This window comes from Chelon labrosus (genome assembly GCF_963514085.1).
Source record: "Chelon labrosus genome assembly, chromosome: 20".
Lineage (NCBI taxonomy): Eukaryota > Metazoa > Chordata > Actinopteri > Mugiliformes > Mugilidae > Chelon > Chelon labrosus.
The window spans coordinates 15786714-15805017 of NC_140353.1; the positions used below are offsets into that span (position 1 = coordinate 15786714).

At 42.4% G+C, this 18304-nt stretch overlaps 3 protein-coding genes and 1 long non-coding RNA gene across 6 annotated transcripts in view; 2 read left to right on the forward strand and 2 right to left on the reverse strand.

The window, feature by feature from the left end:
* Positions 1 to 63: 63 nt before the first annotated feature.
* On the reverse strand, positions 64 to 4392 carry LOC311505863 (interferon alpha-inducible protein 27-like protein 1). The gene is made up of 5 exons (XM_084569663.1): positions 4297 to 4392; positions 904 to 1024; positions 769 to 798; positions 484 to 645; positions 64 to 277 (listed from the first exon to the last, which is right to left on the reverse strand). The coding sequence occupies exons 2-5, from the start codon at positions 911 to 913 to the stop codon at positions 195 to 197; spliced, it is 285 nt and encodes a 94-aa protein (XP_084425789.1). The 5' UTR covers positions 914 to 1024; positions 4297 to 4392; the 3' UTR covers positions 64 to 194.
* Positions 996 to 2461, forward strand: LOC311505865. Its single transcript, XR_014699671.1, has 3 exons — positions 996 to 2100; positions 2207 to 2230; positions 2346 to 2461. It is a non-coding gene; the product is annotated as an uncharacterized lncRNA (long non-coding RNA).
* A 444-nt stretch (positions 4393 to 4836) lies between the features above and the next one.
* Positions 4837 to 9547, forward strand: lgals8b (galectin 8b). Its single transcript, XM_084569660.1, has 8 exons — positions 4837 to 5186; positions 5437 to 5525; positions 6698 to 6908; positions 6989 to 7108; positions 7230 to 7256; positions 7478 to 7566; positions 7673 to 7838; positions 7949 to 9547. The coding sequence occupies exons 1-8, from the start codon at positions 5121 to 5123 to the stop codon at positions 8096 to 8098; spliced, it is 918 nt and encodes a 305-aa protein (XP_084425786.1). The 5' UTR covers positions 4837 to 5120; the 3' UTR covers positions 8099 to 9547.
* Positions 9548 to 9691: 144 nt separating this feature from the next.
* LOC311505982 (palmitoyltransferase ZDHHC14-like) overlaps positions 9692 to 18304 on the reverse strand; it is a 45889-nt gene continuing 37276 nt past the window's right edge. For 2 of the 3 annotated variants that reach the window (XM_084569833.1, XM_084569834.1), the window contains exons 8-10: positions 17740 to 17849; positions 15788 to 15893; positions 9692 to 10924 (exon numbers count right to left, since the gene is read on the reverse strand). In XM_084569833.1, coding sequence (XP_084425959.1) covers positions 10454 to 10924; positions 15788 to 15893; positions 17740 to 17849 — 687 coding nt within the window. In that variant the 3' untranslated portion in view covers positions 9692 to 10453. The remainder of the gene's footprint in view (positions 10925 to 15787; positions 15894 to 17739; positions 17850 to 18304) is intronic. The other variant, XM_084569835.1, reaches the window with a different exon arrangement.

Consider the following 18304-nt stretch of genomic DNA (forward strand, 5'->3'; position numbering starts at 1 on the left):
TTAGTTTTCTGCGCATGGCAGGACAGACACATTATTTACATATAAATGACAGGCGGGAAACGCTTCCAATTAAACTTATTTATTATTGTTCTTGATTTGACAACATTTGTGCGCCTCACATTTCAGTTCTGTCTTATTAACTCATCTACTTCACTGACGTTATTGGCAGTTGTTTCATTATTTCCAGCTTGGTCTCAGATGAGTGCAGCCAAGAAAGCCACTACTCCTCCAGTCCCGGCAACGCCTGCAGTGGCAGCCCCAGAGAGACCAGCCATACCTGCGAAGAGATGGCAAGCTTCAGTACAGCCAACAGATAACCACTGGACTTTGTCGAGTGAATGAGCAACAGAGAGAGGAAACACAACTCTGTGTTATCGTTTCTTAAACAGAACAATCCACGCTGATGCCGCTCTGTGTAATATTTGCTGGAATAAAATAAAGGGCATGTGGTTGTTATTCCAGTCATTGTGTTTAGTTTTTTACCTGCCGACTGCAAAACAGCCACAAGACTTCCTGCTGCCACTCCTCCTCCATTAGCTATAGCAGCTGAGGACATCATGCCTGCAGCGTAGGAGCCTGCCGCTATTCCAGCTGAGGTGAAACCTATGGCTCCCAGAACAACAGGAGCAGCGACCACAGCTCCTCCTGACAAGAAGACAGAGATATGTATACATAAAATTGCATGAAATGAAAAAAAATGGATAATGGACTTTTTTTCACATTAAAAGGTACACAGATGATTCATAAAAGCGTTGTGTAGTGTTTTACCTGCACCAGCGGCAACTGCTGCAATAGTCACTGCAACATAACAAGGCAGGAAAAACAAAAAGTTAACATCTAACAGCATTATCAAGACATTTTCTGTGAGAGTTCATTCATTATCACAAAGACAGTTGTACTCACAGAGTCCCATGATTTCTGACCACTCCGGGTTGAGGCTGAGAGTAGACTGGGTCTAGATGACGGCGATGTCTGGGTGTCACAGGAAGTGACATCTAGTGGTCAGGGTGCAGGCTGCAACTGGCTGAAGACCCAAGAATGTCAGGGGCAGGGCTTCTACAATAATGACGTCGTAATCTACCGCTGCATCAAGTTGACAAACTCTATACTATGAAGTAATGAGGTTAGACGTACAAATTATATTTTGGTATTTAGTCTCAAAAACTATTGTCCATAGCTTCCATATAAAACAGCAAGTACTTTTGTCACTTGTTCTGTGTTGTGGTAGTGTGTGATTTGTCTGTTCTGGGATACTAAATGGTAGTGCAACAAGGTAGAAAAGGACCTGCTCTCTGTGTAGATATGAAGGGTTCCTTTTGAGACAACAAAAACACTGCTAAGCCAAGGCCCTTTGGAGTGCTGCTGGGATGCATTAGCGCACGTCCTTCCTTCCTTCTGCTTTGAGGCTGAGCAATCAAGCCCCCTCCCAGTAGACCACACACATGCCACTGGACAGTCACAACACTGTAAGGACGGCATTAGTCAGATGATACGCAGTGCCTGTGGTCACCTGATATATTGCGTGGAGATCTGTCCAAAGATTTCAGGACTTATCTCATCACAACACTCTCAGAGTCCTTTAAAAGCAAACTGTGCAAACTCCAGTGAGCTGTCATATCCTGTTGACATGCATCTGTTTTACATCTAGCTGCTCTACTATAGACTTGATGGGCATGGATTGCAGCTGGGATGGCTGTGGTCATATTGTTAAAGGAATACAATTTAGTTTTGTCTGAGTTTATTTTACTGATTTCAAACACTATCCATAATATTATTTGTATACACCATTCATAAGTTTCTATTTGTCCAAAAATGATCAGTGTGGTCATTGGTGCATACCATATACTGTATAAAATAAAACATCTCTTTTTATACAGTCTATGGTTGACACTGTCCAGTGCTCCTCTGCTGCCCTCTAGTATTCCAAAATGGAAACTGATTCAGGTTCCATTTCTTAGGAAATGAAACCTGAATCAGTTTCTTTTTCATGGTCACTCCCCTGCAACAGGCTGGACAGGATAAACCTGCAAACACTCAAAGCTGAGCTCAGTACACAAATCTTCCAAAGCATGGACCCGAACATTGATTTGGAAGAACTTTGTAAGTATATATTTTCTGAAAGAACGGTTTCCTAAAATATACTGTGGACTAGTTACTGAATGTTTGACAAAATTCTTTTCATTTTCTTTTTGTGTGTCATTTTCAGGCAAGTTGGTTGTTATGGGCGCAGGTAGGACATACACACACCCACACACCCACACACACACACACACTTTTTTTTACATGTAAACCTTTGAATCCTGTTTATCAACAGAGGCATTTTTTTCTGCTATCATCTTGTCCAGGGGGTGTTGTAACTGTGGCACTGACTCCTGCTGCTTTGGCGGCACTGGGTTTCACCTCCACTGGAATAGCAGCAGGCTCCATTGCTGCCAAACTAATGTCATATCTTGCAATTGCTAATGGTGGAGGAGTTGCAGCAGGGGGTATCTTTGCAACCTTGCAGTCATATGGTAAATTAAATTATTTCTGTCTCTTTATCTTCATCAGTGTTTATCTCTAGCCAGTCAGACTAATAAGTACGTTTCATGATAGAGAGAAACACAAGCTGTTGTGACATTCAATATAAATACTATTGCCAAACATCTCTCTTAACGTTAAAAGAGTTCATGTATTCATGCATTAAATGCAACATTCTGATATGTAATATTGTGTGAGGCTTTAACTTTCAGTTAGTGAGGTGATTTTGCCTCAGAACAAGGAATGGAGAATAACTATTAATGTATATTAGATAACATCCTGATTGTCTGCTGGGAATGCTCAAATGCACCTAATGTAATGTCATTTTACTGTAGGTATGGCTGGTCTATCATGGTTTGCCACTGGAGTTGTGGGCAGTGCTGGAACAACAGCAGGATTAGTCCTATCAAGCATATGTAACATTACTCGGACAGAGAAATGAACTACACATAATATTTAGCACTAAATCTGTACAGCTTAAATTAATTTTGATCATTATGTGTATTTTCATATTTTCCAACTATGAAATAATTTTCTTGTGTTATTGTATTCTCTTTTGCATTCAAGGGCATCATGTAGCAAAGGTTGCATACCCTTGTTGTTTCTTTGTTATTTTAGTTTTTGCTGTGTTTGTTTATTTTCATTGGGGATCTTGTGGGTGTCATTGTTATATGCTGCATTTTTTAATATTATGCGAGTGTGTATGGCTGCTACTTAGCCAGGTCTCTGGTGAAGAAATGATTGTGAAATAAAAATAAAATCAAATGCCATACACTCAGCATAAGATGTGACTTGGCAAGATAATATATTGTTTTAGAACTGGGGAAGATGCAGATGTGATTTCCAGGATGTTCATTTGTGCTGATGAAATGTTTCTGACACATTTAATTGAGTCTAAAGGTCATTACTATGACGCATCTTTGAGTTTATGATTCATCCCAAATAAAAATTCATGCAAAACTAAAGTATGGTTGTTGTTACTCCAGTAGCCACTTCAGTGTGGTGATTTTAAACATCAGCGTTTCTCAGAAAGATTTGAGTCGGGGTCGGACAACAAAGTGGATGAAAATAAACACATGGAGAAGAGAGGTCTAACCACCACGAATAGATGCACTGTTACTCACCAAAGATGATGGTAGTGACAATAATTAAACATCTCACGACTCTATTGTCTACAAGATCATTGACCAAGGCACAGAGAGGACTGAGGTGGGGCAGGTGTCTTGGGTGATAATCTACTCTTTGGACCCACGCACAAGAGAGATGGTGATCTCAAAGACAACACATGAGGGATCAGAATGAGAAATCAGTCACCACAACCTTCGAAGTACGAACACCCACATGAATACTTAAGTCCTGAGTTTGTTCGCCATCATAATGGTGTACTTCAGTGTGAGTGTTATGAAATAATTTGAGGGTTAAGCCTTTACAATTACAGTAGCACTTGTTCTGTCAGAAACAAAAAAGCATCCGTAACTCCTGTCTGCTGCTGCAATGCTGCAACTTGCCCCACTGTGGGATTATCTTTTCTTATCTTATTCCACTATGGCAATGTTGTCACAGCATCCGTAGGTTTGATCAGGTTATTGAACAGACAAGAGACAGTGCCACTGATGTCAGCAACATGGACACTGACCATTTATTAGGCTACACCACATTCTGGTGTTGTGATTCGGCTCCATTTTGACGTGACTGCGTCGCATCATCTCTGCAGAACACACTTCATCCAACACATTTAGCCCAAAGACACTTGCTTAGATCAAATAAGATACTCACGAATAACCATATTTTCGTCTGGGCTGGTAGAGCGACCCTTCGAGAGACTTCTCCTGTTTCCTGGACGCAGATGTAGCCTGACAGTGCGAAGTTCACACTGCATCCATTTATGGGGAGAAGACGCCACCTAGAGGTGTGCGGCCGGAAGAAGCACCAATGAAATCATTCTTCGTGGAAGTGCACGCTGCCACTGCCATTAAATAAACTAACAAATAAAACTAACAAATAAATTAATGAATGGATAAAACGCAAAGGGGAAATACTGCAGTTCTACCCAGGATAGCTACATGTTCTTCCAAATCAACTTGTCATGTTTGCTCCGATAAAAGCTGAACCTACATGTTCGATAACCACTTCCTGTTTTTTGTTTAGTATATTTTACATAATCCGTGATTTTTGTTTGTAGATGTCACTTGTCCTACAATTCAACTAATACATTACAGACATTTTTTTTATTATTATTTATTTAAACACAACATACTTTCGTCTGAACAGATACTATGGTGCTATAAGTCACACAATTAATTCAATACTTTTGTTTATTCACCCATCTGGTAAGAAGGAGGTATAAAGTGTAAAAAACAAGTGTATGAGTTTATATGTAGCTATATGTTTATTCCATGGTGGTGAAAATGGACCTGCGTTGGTTGTTCTGCTCGTTAAGCGGATCTGGTCACGTGATAGGGGCTGCGCATGCGCGGGTTCTTAATGGCTGATGGAGAGAAGATGCCCACTGGTATCGTCCCCGTGTAGCGCAGGAAAGCCACAAACCGGTCCAGTTTGCCGCAGATCGCACAGACTCTGTCGTCTCTCGGCGCAGCTGCATGTCGCAGCCCGACACAAGAAGCCCGATGTCTGTGGCCAATGCCAAACACACTGTTCTCAACCCGGTAAGAGGTTTACCGTCATTGTTGTTCCCATTATTATTATGACTATCTACACCAGCCATCTGATGGCACCTCTGATGGCTCCACACACCCTCATGTAGTTACACAGCTGCAAACCGTGCACACACTCCCCGTCACTTGTTTGTACTCGATCTGACACAAAGCCACGTCAGTGCATGTTTCAGCTTCTGGACGTGGCTACTCAGCTCTGTCTTGTTGACGTCCTGCTTTTATCCTCACCTCTCCGCTTCAGGTGATCCCATACACTGGGCCCATACCAGGAGGCCTGCACCCTGGGGAGATCATCATCATCCAGGGCACTGTGGCCCCGGATGCTGACAGGTAAGATCTGATTAAATACATCTATCTGTGATTTCAGAAGTAAAGCCACAGTATTTGATTTTCTGACTTCTAAACACTGTTCATCTACTCCAGTGGCTCCTGAACTAAACCATCACACAGCTTTTCAGCTTAAACTGACTTGTTCCATAGCCAGCAATGCAGATAAATCAAGGACAAGCACTAAAAATACTCTGATCAGGCATAACATTATGACCACTGACAAGAGAAGTCAGTAACATTGACCATCTTGTGACAATTCAGTGTTCTGCTGGGAAACATTTGGACCTGGCTTTCATTCGTGTGGATGTTACTTAGACATGTAGCACCCACCTAGACCAGACCAGGCACCCCCACCCCATAGCAATGACCCTCCTTGATGGCAGCAGCCATCCCCAGTAGGATGCAGCCTGACACAGGCACACACACAGAAACAGTTTAGGAACAACTCAAAGAAAACATGAAAAACAGCACAAGGTGTTGACCTGGCCTCCAAATTCACTAGATCCCAAACTGATCAAGTATCTGTGGGATGATCCACAGAGGCCCCTCCCCTCAACCCAGAGGACCCAAAGGTCCCTGCTAACAACATCCTGTTGTCAGACACCACAGGACACCTTTTTTTGGAGGCACAAAAGAGTGATTCTTGTTAAAATACTGAGAAAAGGGTCTGTTATGTTTTACCACTGATCCATCCTCAAATGGAGCATCACCTGATTACTGACAGTTATTATGAAGTTTTGATAATGTCTTTAAGTTTGCAATCTGTTGGCATCATCCAAAACATGACATGGCTTTTGAAGGACTGTATAATGATGCTCAGCTCTCTGCACGCCCAGTGGAGGACAGCAACAGGTCTAACAAACATAAGCGTCATAACTATGTGCTTTGGCTAACGGTGGATCACATCACTGCAGCTCACATAGGATGGATTGATTGGTTTGAGGGATCCTGTTAATTTAGTCAAACTGAACAAATGATTAAATATAATAATCTTCATACTGGGCCTTGACATGAGAGCATAAGATGAGGTAATAATGCCAAGGCCTGCCTGTGAATTTGAATCTAGTGCAGTTAATCAAATTACTTAAACTCCCTTATGTGCAGTGAATCTGGAAATTTTTGGGACCCTCTTTGCTCAGGTGCTCGTGTGTGTGTGTGTGTCCTCTTTGCAGGTTTCAGATCGACCTGTCGAGCGGCTGCAGCACCAAGCCGCGCTCCGACATCGCCCTCCACTTCAGCCCCCGCTTCAAAGGCTCGCCCTGCGTGGTGTGCAACTCCCTGCTGCGGGAGAACTGGGGCAAAGAGGAGACGCTCCCGCAGCTGCCCTACAAGCGCGGGGCCCCCTTCGAGACCATCATCCTGGTGCACGAAGGCGTCTTCAAGGTCGGTGAACCCGCGCTGGCAATGACCTGTGTGGCACCTGAATTCACAACATGCTCAGTTTACTTCTCTTCCCTCGCAAGGTCGCGGTAAACGGTGCTCACCTGCTGGAATACAAGCACAGAATCCCTCTGAACAGGGTCGACACATTTTCTATCTGTGGGAAAGTTAAGGTGCATGCTATCGGCTACATCCCAAACTCAGTAAGTACCTTCTCATTCTTCGTCTTTGTGGTTTTATTTCCTCATTAGCTGGTTAAATTTGTGTTCCTTGCTCAGAAATTTCAGCTAAACCATTTCTAACGCTTTAATTTCTCCGTTGTAGGCAATATATTCAGAATCAGGTGACTTGGTGAGTTTTTCCTTTTGCGTCATCTACTTAAAACCAATCACATCTCCTAAATGATTTTTAGTGTTCATGCACAACAGTTCATTCAGCCTATTTAAATTACAATTATTACAACTTTCTACTTTTTTTTTTTTTGCTAACCTCAGGGATCTGGAAACACAGCAACAAATAAATAACACACACATTTCAAAACTGTAATATTCAAAGTTACATTATCATTTCAGAGCCTCCCTTACAAAGGCAGCATACTCAAAGGATTGAGTCCAGGACAGCACATCACCATAAAGGGTCAGGTCAGCATGTATCCTCACAGGTAACTGATGACATTTATCCTGGCGCTGCTAACGTTCATTACATGGTGAGATTAAAAGGAAAAAAAAGCGAAAAATGATTCACCTTTTAATCAACGCTGCCTCCAGTTTTACAGTGAACCTCCGCAACAGCCGGACGGAGAACATCGCTCTGCAGCTGAACCCCCGCATGAAGTCCGGCGTGTTCATCAGGAACTCGTACCTGAGTGAATGCTGGGGTCAGGAGGAGCGGGAGCTGCCCTTCTTTCCCTTCACACCAGGGGAGTACTTTGAGGTAGGAGTCACCTGCAACTTTCAAGCTTTATTCTATAAGAGATTCAGCTCTTTTGTATTGGTTAACTGGTCTTCCTGTTTTTTGTTTTTTTCCCTCCATCCCGCTGTCAGATTCTCCTCCTCTGTCAGCCTCACCAGTTCAAGCTGGCAGTGAACGGCTCGCACTTGTTCGAGTTCAGGCATCGGGTGCAGGACTTGAGTAGCATCGACCAGCTGGAGATCATGGGAGACCTGGAGCTGACTGATGTGAAACTGTGGTGACTCTAGGCTTTACACGTAAACCAGCAGTATTGACACTATTGTGTTCTGGTTATCAGTGCTAAATTAGCTTAGCCACAATGACCCAGACGGTGGATGGTGAACACGGAAGCCCCTGTGCTGACTTCAGGTTTGAATGTAAGGTCAGGTTAGTGTTGCGGCCAGCGTCGGTCACTGATTTTAAGCTAGCGTAGCATTTTCACCGTCCAAACTTCGTGGACTGCTCCGACCTTGGAATAATTGGTATTTCTTTCCAGCTCTGACCAGAGGAGTGATGCATGCTAGTAAGCTGTGCTGGAGCATCAGGCTATGAGCCGCCATGACTGTTTACAGCCAAAAGATGATTTCTCATACCGTCTCTAGTGCATCTCTGCCATGGTACAGCTGTAATAATAAGTAAAACAGGACATATACATATATATAAATATAAATGTTAATAAGCACTTAACTTCTGGCTTTGCTTATATGTAAATTATAAGACAGTCAGCAAATTCAGACAATGGATGGAACTGAAAAGGGCTCCATTATTTTGGAGCAATATCTAGTGAAGAATAACTTTTACTAATTTTAAATAATCCAAAATCATTTTTTTCTACATAATTTGTGGCAATTTTACTTTTTTTTTTTTTTAAATAAAAAAAAAAAGAAGCATATTGTCACAAATTAAATATTTTGTATCTATTCATTTACCATGTCACGTTGCAGCAGAACTCAAGCACAGTTCAGTACAGGGTCAATTTAAAATATTTTAGTACCCTTCAAAAATTCATCCAACATGCATTGTTTGTGAAAACTATAAAATATTGTTCAGTCCTGCATCTATGACCGTGTCTCACCCAAAGATCAGCACTGCTTCAAAATGGAAATATCCCAAGAAATCTAGGGATTGTCTTCACCACGTTTCTGTTGTAATTGCTGTAAAAATGTATGGAAAGAATTCTCTATGTATCATACCTTATTTAATAAATAAATGTGTTACTATTATGATTTTGTAGCCACCGTTAATGTGTCTAGACTGATTTGTTTTTAGCGTTGCAGGAACTCTTAGCAAAGAAAATTTTACTTTTTAGCCACAAATATGAATACACTTTTACGTAGTGATATTGCTTCTTGTTTCAGTGTTTAGTTGTTTGAAATTGACTAGCTTCTGTTTTATACTTTTAGTTCGTTTAGAGTTTAAGGTGGAATACAAAATAAAAATGGTGTGGTGGTTACTTGCAGTACTCGTGCTCAAACACAAGGTGGCAGAAGAGAATTAAAGTGTGACTTTACTATTCAGGTATTTTGACAAACCCACAACCACCAATCAGTCAGGGACCTCTGATCTCCCTTTTTTTTGTCTAAAGAAATGGAATTCCCTCTTTCAGGCACTTACACATTACTGACAGTAGCTTACTGGAGACTGAGAGCTTGTTTTTCTGTGCACATCAAATGTTACTGCCCAAGGCCCAACCAGAGACTTCAGTAAAGATGAATGGGAGACTATATCGCCCAAAGAAAGCCTTAACCTTGTTTGTACATCCGTAAATGTTCGACAACTTCAACACCAGACGGGCTTGTTTTGACCACAGGCACCAGTCACAAGACAAACTTTAAAGGAAACACTATCACCGCGTGACTCTCACATCAGCGCCCGTTATGCCATCGATATTAATGCAATCGAAACTGATAAAAAGTTGGTGTTTTATTAATATCCACAGGAAATGTAATAATCTGTAAGAGTTGTAATAACCATGGTACAGTACAACAGTCTCTTATTTTTTTAACATAGAAAAAAAGCAGGATGATATGCAACATGGAGACGTCAACCATTGCACTGCTGAGAATGTCCAAGAAAAAAAAAAAAGGCATAAGACACCGTCCAATCAGCAACAGGCAAACAGGCTAAAGTTTGTTTTACAAAAGAAAATCTGCCAGACCTGTGATCCACTGACAGAAACTCAGAAGCCTTCTGACCAAAAAATGTCATCAACTTTCAAAATATGGTTTGTTTGTTTTTTTTGCTTGAAATGGCTCACAGACATTTGCCACTTTGAAAAGCAAATTGTGCAATCTCCAGGAGCTAATGGATTATGCTTCCCTTGAAGTAAAAAAAAAAAAAAAAGTACACATCTGAGGTGTCCTCTAGGCCATTACACAATCTCGCCCTGTTCCAGCAGAGAAGTTTGGCAAGACACTGGCTGAGTTTCACTTCAGTTCAGTTAAATTCCTTGCAGTTTTTAGCAGCTGAATTCAAACCACAATTTGTAATTCAAGGGGAGAGCCAGGTGATTCCAAATTGGCACAGGAGAGTTTGAGGGGTTGGATGCATGTTTTCAGTAGGGAGTAGGGGGAGAGTTGAGGAGATATATCCTGTTGTCAGACAGAACTGAGCTTAACCAGTCCTCTGACAGAGTCCTCGTGTAGTGAGTCCTGGCTGGCTGGGTTGTAGAAGCCGGCCTGCATGGTGTGGCTGTGACCCAGCGGGCTGCCGCAGTGAAGCATGCCCGGCGGCGAGGGCACTTCCTCTGGCGTAAGAAAGTGATGGTGGACCACTGGCTCCTGCAGGGGGTGGCCGTGGTTGTGTGTGTGGCCGTGTCCGTGGATTGGCAGCATGTCAGTGGCCTCGTGGCAGCTGAGGCTGGGGGTGGACGTTGGAGGCGTGGGTTGGCCGAGAGGCAGTGAGGTGCACGGGCCGCCAAGGGTTAGAGAGGTTCGGCCGGGTAGGGTCCCTCCGTTTTCAGGGGAGGCCGCTAGGATGACTGGCTCGCTGGTCTGCTGCTGGAGGAGGGGTGTGGCGGCGGCCTGCAAAACGAATTTGGTGCTCTGAATGCACTGGTCTTGGTCACACTGAGAGAGTGAGCAGCAGAAAGCAGGAGGAAGAGGACGGCGTGGCAGGAGGTGCGAAAAGGCAAAGAAATGCCAGAGGTGAAGGTCAGAAATGAAAGAGAAGCCGTAGGTAAAATTAGAGGAGAGGAGAAAGAAGCGAAGACAACAGAATATGTGAAGACAACACATGAGGAGACAGGTGATTTGACGGGGGAGAGAAAAAGAAAGAAAAAAGGAGATGTTAGTACCCTTGCTAGAATGCAGAGTTACACAAAGAACCCGCACCAGCTCGTGTATCCACTCCAGTACAAACAGAGCTGAGGTCAATAGACAGAGCTGAGAACACAAAGCTATTAAGTGACTGCTTCATGGCCTATTGATCTCTACTGCCATGCTTTAGAATGGAAATCACATGTCTGAAAGTAGAGCAGAGTAACTGGGTTAGGGTCACCAGCACCATACATTAGCTACAGGGAGATAACCTTAAACCCCATTAGACCTTTATCACCACAGAGCAACGGTAACAGATGAAAGATCTCTAGTTGTGCAGAAGTGACAAGAATTAAAAACCCACATCAACAAATAGAAAAAGGACTTCCAAATTTGAAGCACAAAGATTTGCTCCAGACATCTCACCTTTGTGTCTCTATCTCACTGACCTAAAAAGAGCAGATCACAGGTGTGATTCAAACAGAAGTTGAGCTACCTTTAACACTATTATCAATCCTCTTATCAGCTGCTCTCCACTTGCCACCTTTACAAGCCCGGCCTCCTTCCAGGCTGTTAAAAAGACTAAACTGAGGGAGGGTTACTGGACTGAAATAAGACCTTGCTCGCCGTCACGTTAGCACCGAGCCCCGTCATCAGCAGTCTCTTGGATATAAAATAAAAAATACAGCCCTTCATATTTTTCCTTCTACTTCCTGGCCCACTCGTGCTTTATACGCAGTCACAGCTAGACTGACTCAGCACCTTCCATCTCCCACTGCAGATAGACACACGCACAGACACACACAACCACAAGATTATGAACATAGAGGGTTGATAGCTTTTTGGATAGTAAGTGAAGCATTGCAGGACATGTTGTGGTTGGCTTTCATACATGGAGGCAATGACACAAGAAGCTTTCCTATTCAAAAAGCTAAGCCTTCATTTACATTTAATTGTGTACAAAGGTTAGCATAATAAAACTGACAGGAGGACCATATTATACTAAGACCACAGCATGTAATTAATCAAACAACAGAAAGGCGTGGAGTGCAATCTCGGCCAGGCTGTGCAAAACTATTGACTTATGTGCAAGGTGAGGCATGAACAAATAAAATATTTTCCAAAGCTGATATCGCTTGTGGTTCATATTTAAACAAGTCGAGATGAGCTGGCTGAGTCCAGCTACAGGTCAGGAGATTATAGCCGTCTGCGTGATTCCTGACAACATACCCCTGTCTGTCAGGAGTGAGAAGGTGACTGATAGTGACATTTGGCAGGGACTTGGTAGTATATGTGATTAATCTGGCCTGAGCAACGAAAATATAAATGTAAATCAGCTTTATTGGCTATCTATCTATCTATCTATCTATCTATCTATGTACAGATACAAAGGACTGGTTCTCTGCATTTAACCCATCCATTTGTACACAAAGACAGTACACTTGGAGTAGTGTTTTTTTTTCGGGAGGGCTTGGGTTTCTACCTTATGTTCCCAAATCTGCTTCCCTACCCACTAAACCAGTGGTTCTCAACCTTTTTTGGGTCCTGGACCCCCTGCATATTTTTGATCGACCCTGAGGAACCTCCACCTGATCTGGGGGGTGGCGGTGCAATTTGATAGAAACAGCAGAAACTGCATTTTAAATTGCATTATGGCATTTATTCACTCTTTGAGGCGAATATGAGCTTTCAGGTGTGTCTCACTCACATTTGAATAAAATGATGCTATTTCTATGAATGTCATAGAATCTTTTTTAAAAGATATTTTATTTTCACGGACCCCTTGCAATTACACCACGGACCACTAGCGGTCCGCGGACCCCCGGTTGAGAATCTATGCACTAGACCACAGTTACAGATTTTCTTACAAGCTTTACTCAGTTGAAATCAGTTCTAGTTGAGCAAAGAAACGAGGGTGAAAATGAGGCCATCATATTGTCGGTACCTCATCACTCAGTGTGTCGTTATCAACAAGGAAATTGTGGTTTGATCAGGTTGCACTCTGGGTGTGTGACAGGAAGAAGAAAGGGAAGTGAGAAGAGCAAATATAGAAATATTTACAGGGTGTTAAATGTTAACTGTGCGTCATTGTGACAACACAAACGTGTTGTTTAAAGTATGCGTTTTGATGAACTGATTAATTAATTTCGTCTACCTCTTGAAATTCTCTAAGGTCACGGTAAAATCTATTTACAGTTGTATAAAAAAAAAATTAAAAAAAAAGAGTAAAGCAGAACATCCTGACAAAACAACGTTTTGCTCAATAAGGAGATGACCTCAAGATAGAATAGCTGCCTCTTACATTTCTGGTACATACGTGGCTAGGTACCTGCAGAGGCATGTGAGCTGACCCTTTAACCGAAGCCTGTGATTGTTGTTTATTTCCCCCCCGCCTACTGAAATCCAAATGGGATTGTAATCAAAAACGTAACAGCATCATATCACGCGCTGTTACCACGGCAACGGCTTAAACTGCATCACAGACAAAGTACATCACAAAGAAACAGGGATTTCACCAGCCAAATGCTAATGTCGTTTGCCAACACTAAACGGCTAAAAATGGTAGAACTTAATTTGTGACATGCCCACGTTTGTTCTGTTTACTTGGTTCAACGCATCTCTATAGTGTATCAGCTTTTCAATGCTGTTTTTATTTTAAAAAGGGGAAAAGAAACAGGAAAAATCTGTGAGAGTCTGACATCAGAGAATGCAGCCAATTCAACATTTAGAACCTACTGAAAAGCCAGTGGCAGGGGTCTGACTAGTGCCAACAGTGCGGGACACGCTGGAACAACCTGAACCAGATGTTCACCGGAAGTCAGACACAGATAAGGACAGACCGCCGCTTGGTGTGTCACGGGCCTAAAACATACTGAATGACACAGGGTGGTTGATATGAACCAGAAATGATTTGTCTATTTGCGCTGGCCTCATGTCAAGGCTAACTGATTTTTACAGTGGTGTTGTTTGACTACTCAAAAACACTCACCCCTGATGTGTTATTACTATTGCATGTTACAGAACTCAACGGATGAATGCACACAGCTGATTGTGTATCAGTGTGTGGATAAATGGCCAGCAGCCAGTACAATAGGACAACTCTAGCTGCTAATCATAGCCGCTATAGAAAACAGATGGTATCTATTTCTGAATGTGCTAACGTAGGGGAATGTTCCTATGGCTTTCAGCCCAATACAACTAGTCCATTCAGGACATTAGGAACGATGACATTCACATTTGACATCTCAATAAGAACAAGCAGGATCAGGTCGAGGTTGGGCGAGAACAAGGAGATGACTGTGGCACAGAGGGATGGAACCAGTGTAAGATGTTTAGTAGTTGTGCGTGAGGAGGCCTTAAATCCAGCATGTAATGTGTGAGGCAAACAACAGAAGACTGCTTGATTAAATTCTGGCTGCGATGTCTTCACAAACCCAGCTCTCTTCTCAGAGACAGCTCAACAAGAAAATATCTGTTCACTGAATGTGGTGTACTTTCAGATTAAATGTAATTCGTTAAATATTATCTCTCTATGGTTCCTCATTGCTTTTCTTGTGCACACTGCATACATGGCTTATCAGCAGGATGACAAAACACACACAAAAAAACTTCCTGATGAGAAAGAAGTAACTCATAAAACGCAATGTCACCTCAGAACAAGCATAAAAGATCCTTCATCGCTTCAGCTGACCTGATCTACAGGCAACCCATGAAGCGACACATGCAAAATTGAAAACCTGCTCACTGAAATTTCATCAGTTTCAATCTAACGCAATAAAAAATAGATTAACTGGATACACATCTGGAAAGAGCAAGAACACTGTGGTCATTTCTGATTCCGCAGGATGTCAGTCAAAAGGGCTGAGCGCAGACAAATGATGCAGTTGTTTGAAGAAGTCCGACCTCATCTGACCTTTACAGTCAGCGCTAAGGCCAGAGTTATCCAGGCCAGGTTATCTAGTCCGATCTTAAACCAATCACCCATGTTTACAGTTATGATCATGGACAACCAGATACAAAACAGTACAGGGCAGTAAGTCTGAAGATTCAATTCATCAAACTGACATCTTCTGCTTTACTTTGAGCAAGCCGCGTTTCTCTGGTAAATGGACAAAACGCAACAGCTGGAAATTCACTTTGTAAGACAGGCTGCTGTGAAAGACGCTTTGTCTCAGCTTTACTGTGAAAATTTAGACAATTTAGAAATCAGAAATCAAACCCCATCAGCAGTATTGACAGTGTGTATTTTTGTTTAGCCTCTTTAATGATTTCTCTATACAAGTATTTTCATCGTCAACTGTTATCTATGTATAAATAAGAGATTTGGAAGAAACCATGTGTGTTTGTTATCCAGTGTTTCAGTCTGACTGCTTGCAGTGGAGGCACAAGGTTTTATTCTTGAAGCAGTTACTGAAAACAATGAAAGCATCAATTAGGTTAGTGCCGACAGTGATCATTTATTTCGAAGAGCATCGACAGAATCTACTCAATCTGTCAAGCTGTCACTGGGCGAAGAGAAAAAGACTATAGACTGACTTCATTAAAAGCAAAAAGGGTTTGATTTTGGCTGCACCGTAATATGCCCTTGTGCTCTCAAAACAACCTGAACACTTTGAACATCTAGACCACCCATGACAAGTCATCTTGGAGACATGACGGAGGCCAGTGTCTTACCATGTGGCTTTGCTGGGACTGCGTAGCTCCGTACATAGTGATACCATTGGTCGGTGGTGCCAGCTGTGGTGCGTCTGATTGGATAAAGCCCCGTCTGTCAATGAGACTGATAAGAGAAAAGCAAAGAATGGACAAAGACATTGATTGTGAGTATTGACTCAATAATCAAATACAGTGGAGCAACTCTACACATTCTTTGCAGCTCTGAAAGCCTTAAAGGAGATGTATAAATGAAATGGTCAGCGATTTTGACTGACTGCAACAGCAAGCTAATACGCACAGTATATTCAGGTTGAGTCAACCTTATAATGGCCTAAATGACCTTCTGTGTCGGTCGTGTATAAACCCGATTATTCAAGCCTTCACCATGAAGAAGACAGAGCGAGTGCATAGAGTCATTTTTCCACTCTCACACATCCACATAAAATCACAACTTGGTAATAAATCACTGCGGTCCTGCAGTGAAGTGAATCATTGTTTCTATCCTGTCGTTAATGCTGCAGAACTCTGACGCAGCTGGTTGGACAATGACCTGCTGAACTGTGGATACGAGCTGTGCATGTGCACGTGTGGTCACGGGCTGCATACAGTGTTAGTGGCTGTTTATTAGCCAGAGGTTGATCATAAACTGAGTTGTCTCTAGAGGTGTTGAGTGTGAGCAGGGTGATCACTTAACAGAAAGTGTGTTGACAGTAAGCTCCAACGGGACTGAGAAGGAACTGGGTAAAAATGGCTTGTTAGCTATAAACACTGAGGAACCTACGGAAGCATTAATTCTGGCCAGTCTGAAATGCAGTTAGGAGGAAATGAGCGTAAAAAGGTGCAGTTTGATGCATTGCAAAACATGAGGCAGGGAATCAAATGCAAAAGGCCCTTCTCTGTTTGTGTGTGTGTGTGTGTGTGTATGTGTGTGTGCGTGTGATGCAGCGTTGTTTGCTTAGTCCAAGAGTGAGCTGAAACATTCCTTTCTCACTGGTGGACCCAGCTGTGCAATGCCTGTGGCCACAAACACACACACACACACACACATATACACACACAAGTCCAGATGGCAGCCACCTGTGCACTGTGGACTCTCCTTTGCCACCCACTGGAATCATTATTGAAGATTTATGGTTAGCGTACAGCCACTGATGCAATGTTGCTAAAAACCCTCCGTCACTGTTGCATAATGACTGCATGTGCTAAATACAGAGTTACAAAGTTACACATGTGCTAAGCAAAAGGCAACGTTAAATGCAGCTAGCGCCAAAGGGAAAAAGGTGTTATGATATCTTGACAGCGTCAGCATGAGTGTTGTATCTTCAAAGTGGGTATGTGTCCTGGACAGATAACAGCAGAAAGTAGGTTACTCTCGCTCACTTCTAAGCACGACGGTAGAAAAGCAAGACAAGTTTGAGAGATGAAACCTTCCGCGGAATAGAAATGAAAATTGTTGGACCAAGAGCTGAAGTGAAAGAAGCTGGGAGGGAATGAGTAATGACATCTGCAGACACGCGGGCACGAGAACGTAGCTGTGACAGTTTGCCTGTGTTTTTATTAAATCACATAAACAGTAAAAGAGTGAAATCTAATATATCTAACCAACTTTGATCTTGGACTTGGTAAAAATAGGCTTGAAATCCATTCCACTCATGCAGTATCTCAGCTATGTATAGAGAAAAGGCTGCGGGCACGCTCAATTCAAAGCAGCTCTTCACTTCAAACGGAGTCTTGACTAACAGTTCTATTTTAGCCTTTGGATAAAATGGAAAATTTAGATGAGAGGGGAAAGAATAACAGGTGCTGTGACCTATTACAGTGAAGGAGAAAAGTGACTGAGTCGTTTTTGTTTTTTTTCCCTCAGAGAAGGGAATGATAGGGTTTATATGTCATCATGTGGGAATGAGAATGTGTACGTCATCTCATTAAAAAACAAAACAAAACAAAAACCTCATTCACACAGTTCATACCTCGGTGGCAGGGGTCCACAGAGTGCTGCGCAGCAGTTGGTGAATATATTACCATGGCTGTAGGGGTTATAGTTGTCCTTGCCTCTTTTAGAAGACCACGAACCTTTTATCTGGAGGAAACCACACGACATTATGCGTCACACCTTCTGAGGAACAGATTTGTGTCACTGATAAAAAGTGCAAGACCCTTCGCTGTTTGTGTCTCGTCTGGAGCTAAAACAGTTTGAAGCCCATACGGGGATCGAACCCAAAAGCTTGGCGTTATTAGCACCACGCTCTAAACAACTGAGCTAACCCGGGATGCTGAGGCATGACTCACTCCAGTCTGGTTGAGCTGTGAGCACATGTCAGGGATGAACCTCGACATGCTTCTGTTTCCCATTTCTATCCATCTGTTATAGTGTTATATATTAAAAAGGGTAAAACTATAAATAAAAGTAATTCACTTGTAAAACTCATTAAAATATAGTTAACATAGTTTCAACTCATAAGTTAATATGAGGGGATTTACTTGCTGTCTCATTATTTAGCAGTTTACATGTGAAGTTACATTATATCTTGTACA

Coding starts and splice junctions, on each gene's coding strand:
- LOC311505863 (XM_084569663.1), bottom strand. Junction 646..768: donor AGCAGTTGCCGCTGGTGCAG/GTAAAACACTAC, acceptor TCTTCTTGTCAG/GAGGAGCTGTGGTCGCTGCT. Junction 278..483: donor GGCTGTTTTGCAGTCGGCAG/GTAAAAAACTAA, acceptor ATCTCTTCGCAG/GTATGGCTGGTCTCTCTGGG.
- lgals8b (XM_084569660.1), top strand. CDS start 5,121: ATGTCGCAGCCCGACACAAGAAGCCCGATGTCTGTGGCCAATGCCAAA. Junction 6,909..6,988: donor TGCACGAAGGCGTCTTCAAG/GTCGGTGAACCC, acceptor TTCCCTCGCAAG/GTCGCGGTAAACGGTGCTCA. Junction 7,109..7,229: donor TCGGCTACATCCCAAACTCA/GTAAGTACCTTC, acceptor TCTCCGTTGTAG/GCAATATATTCAGAATCAGG.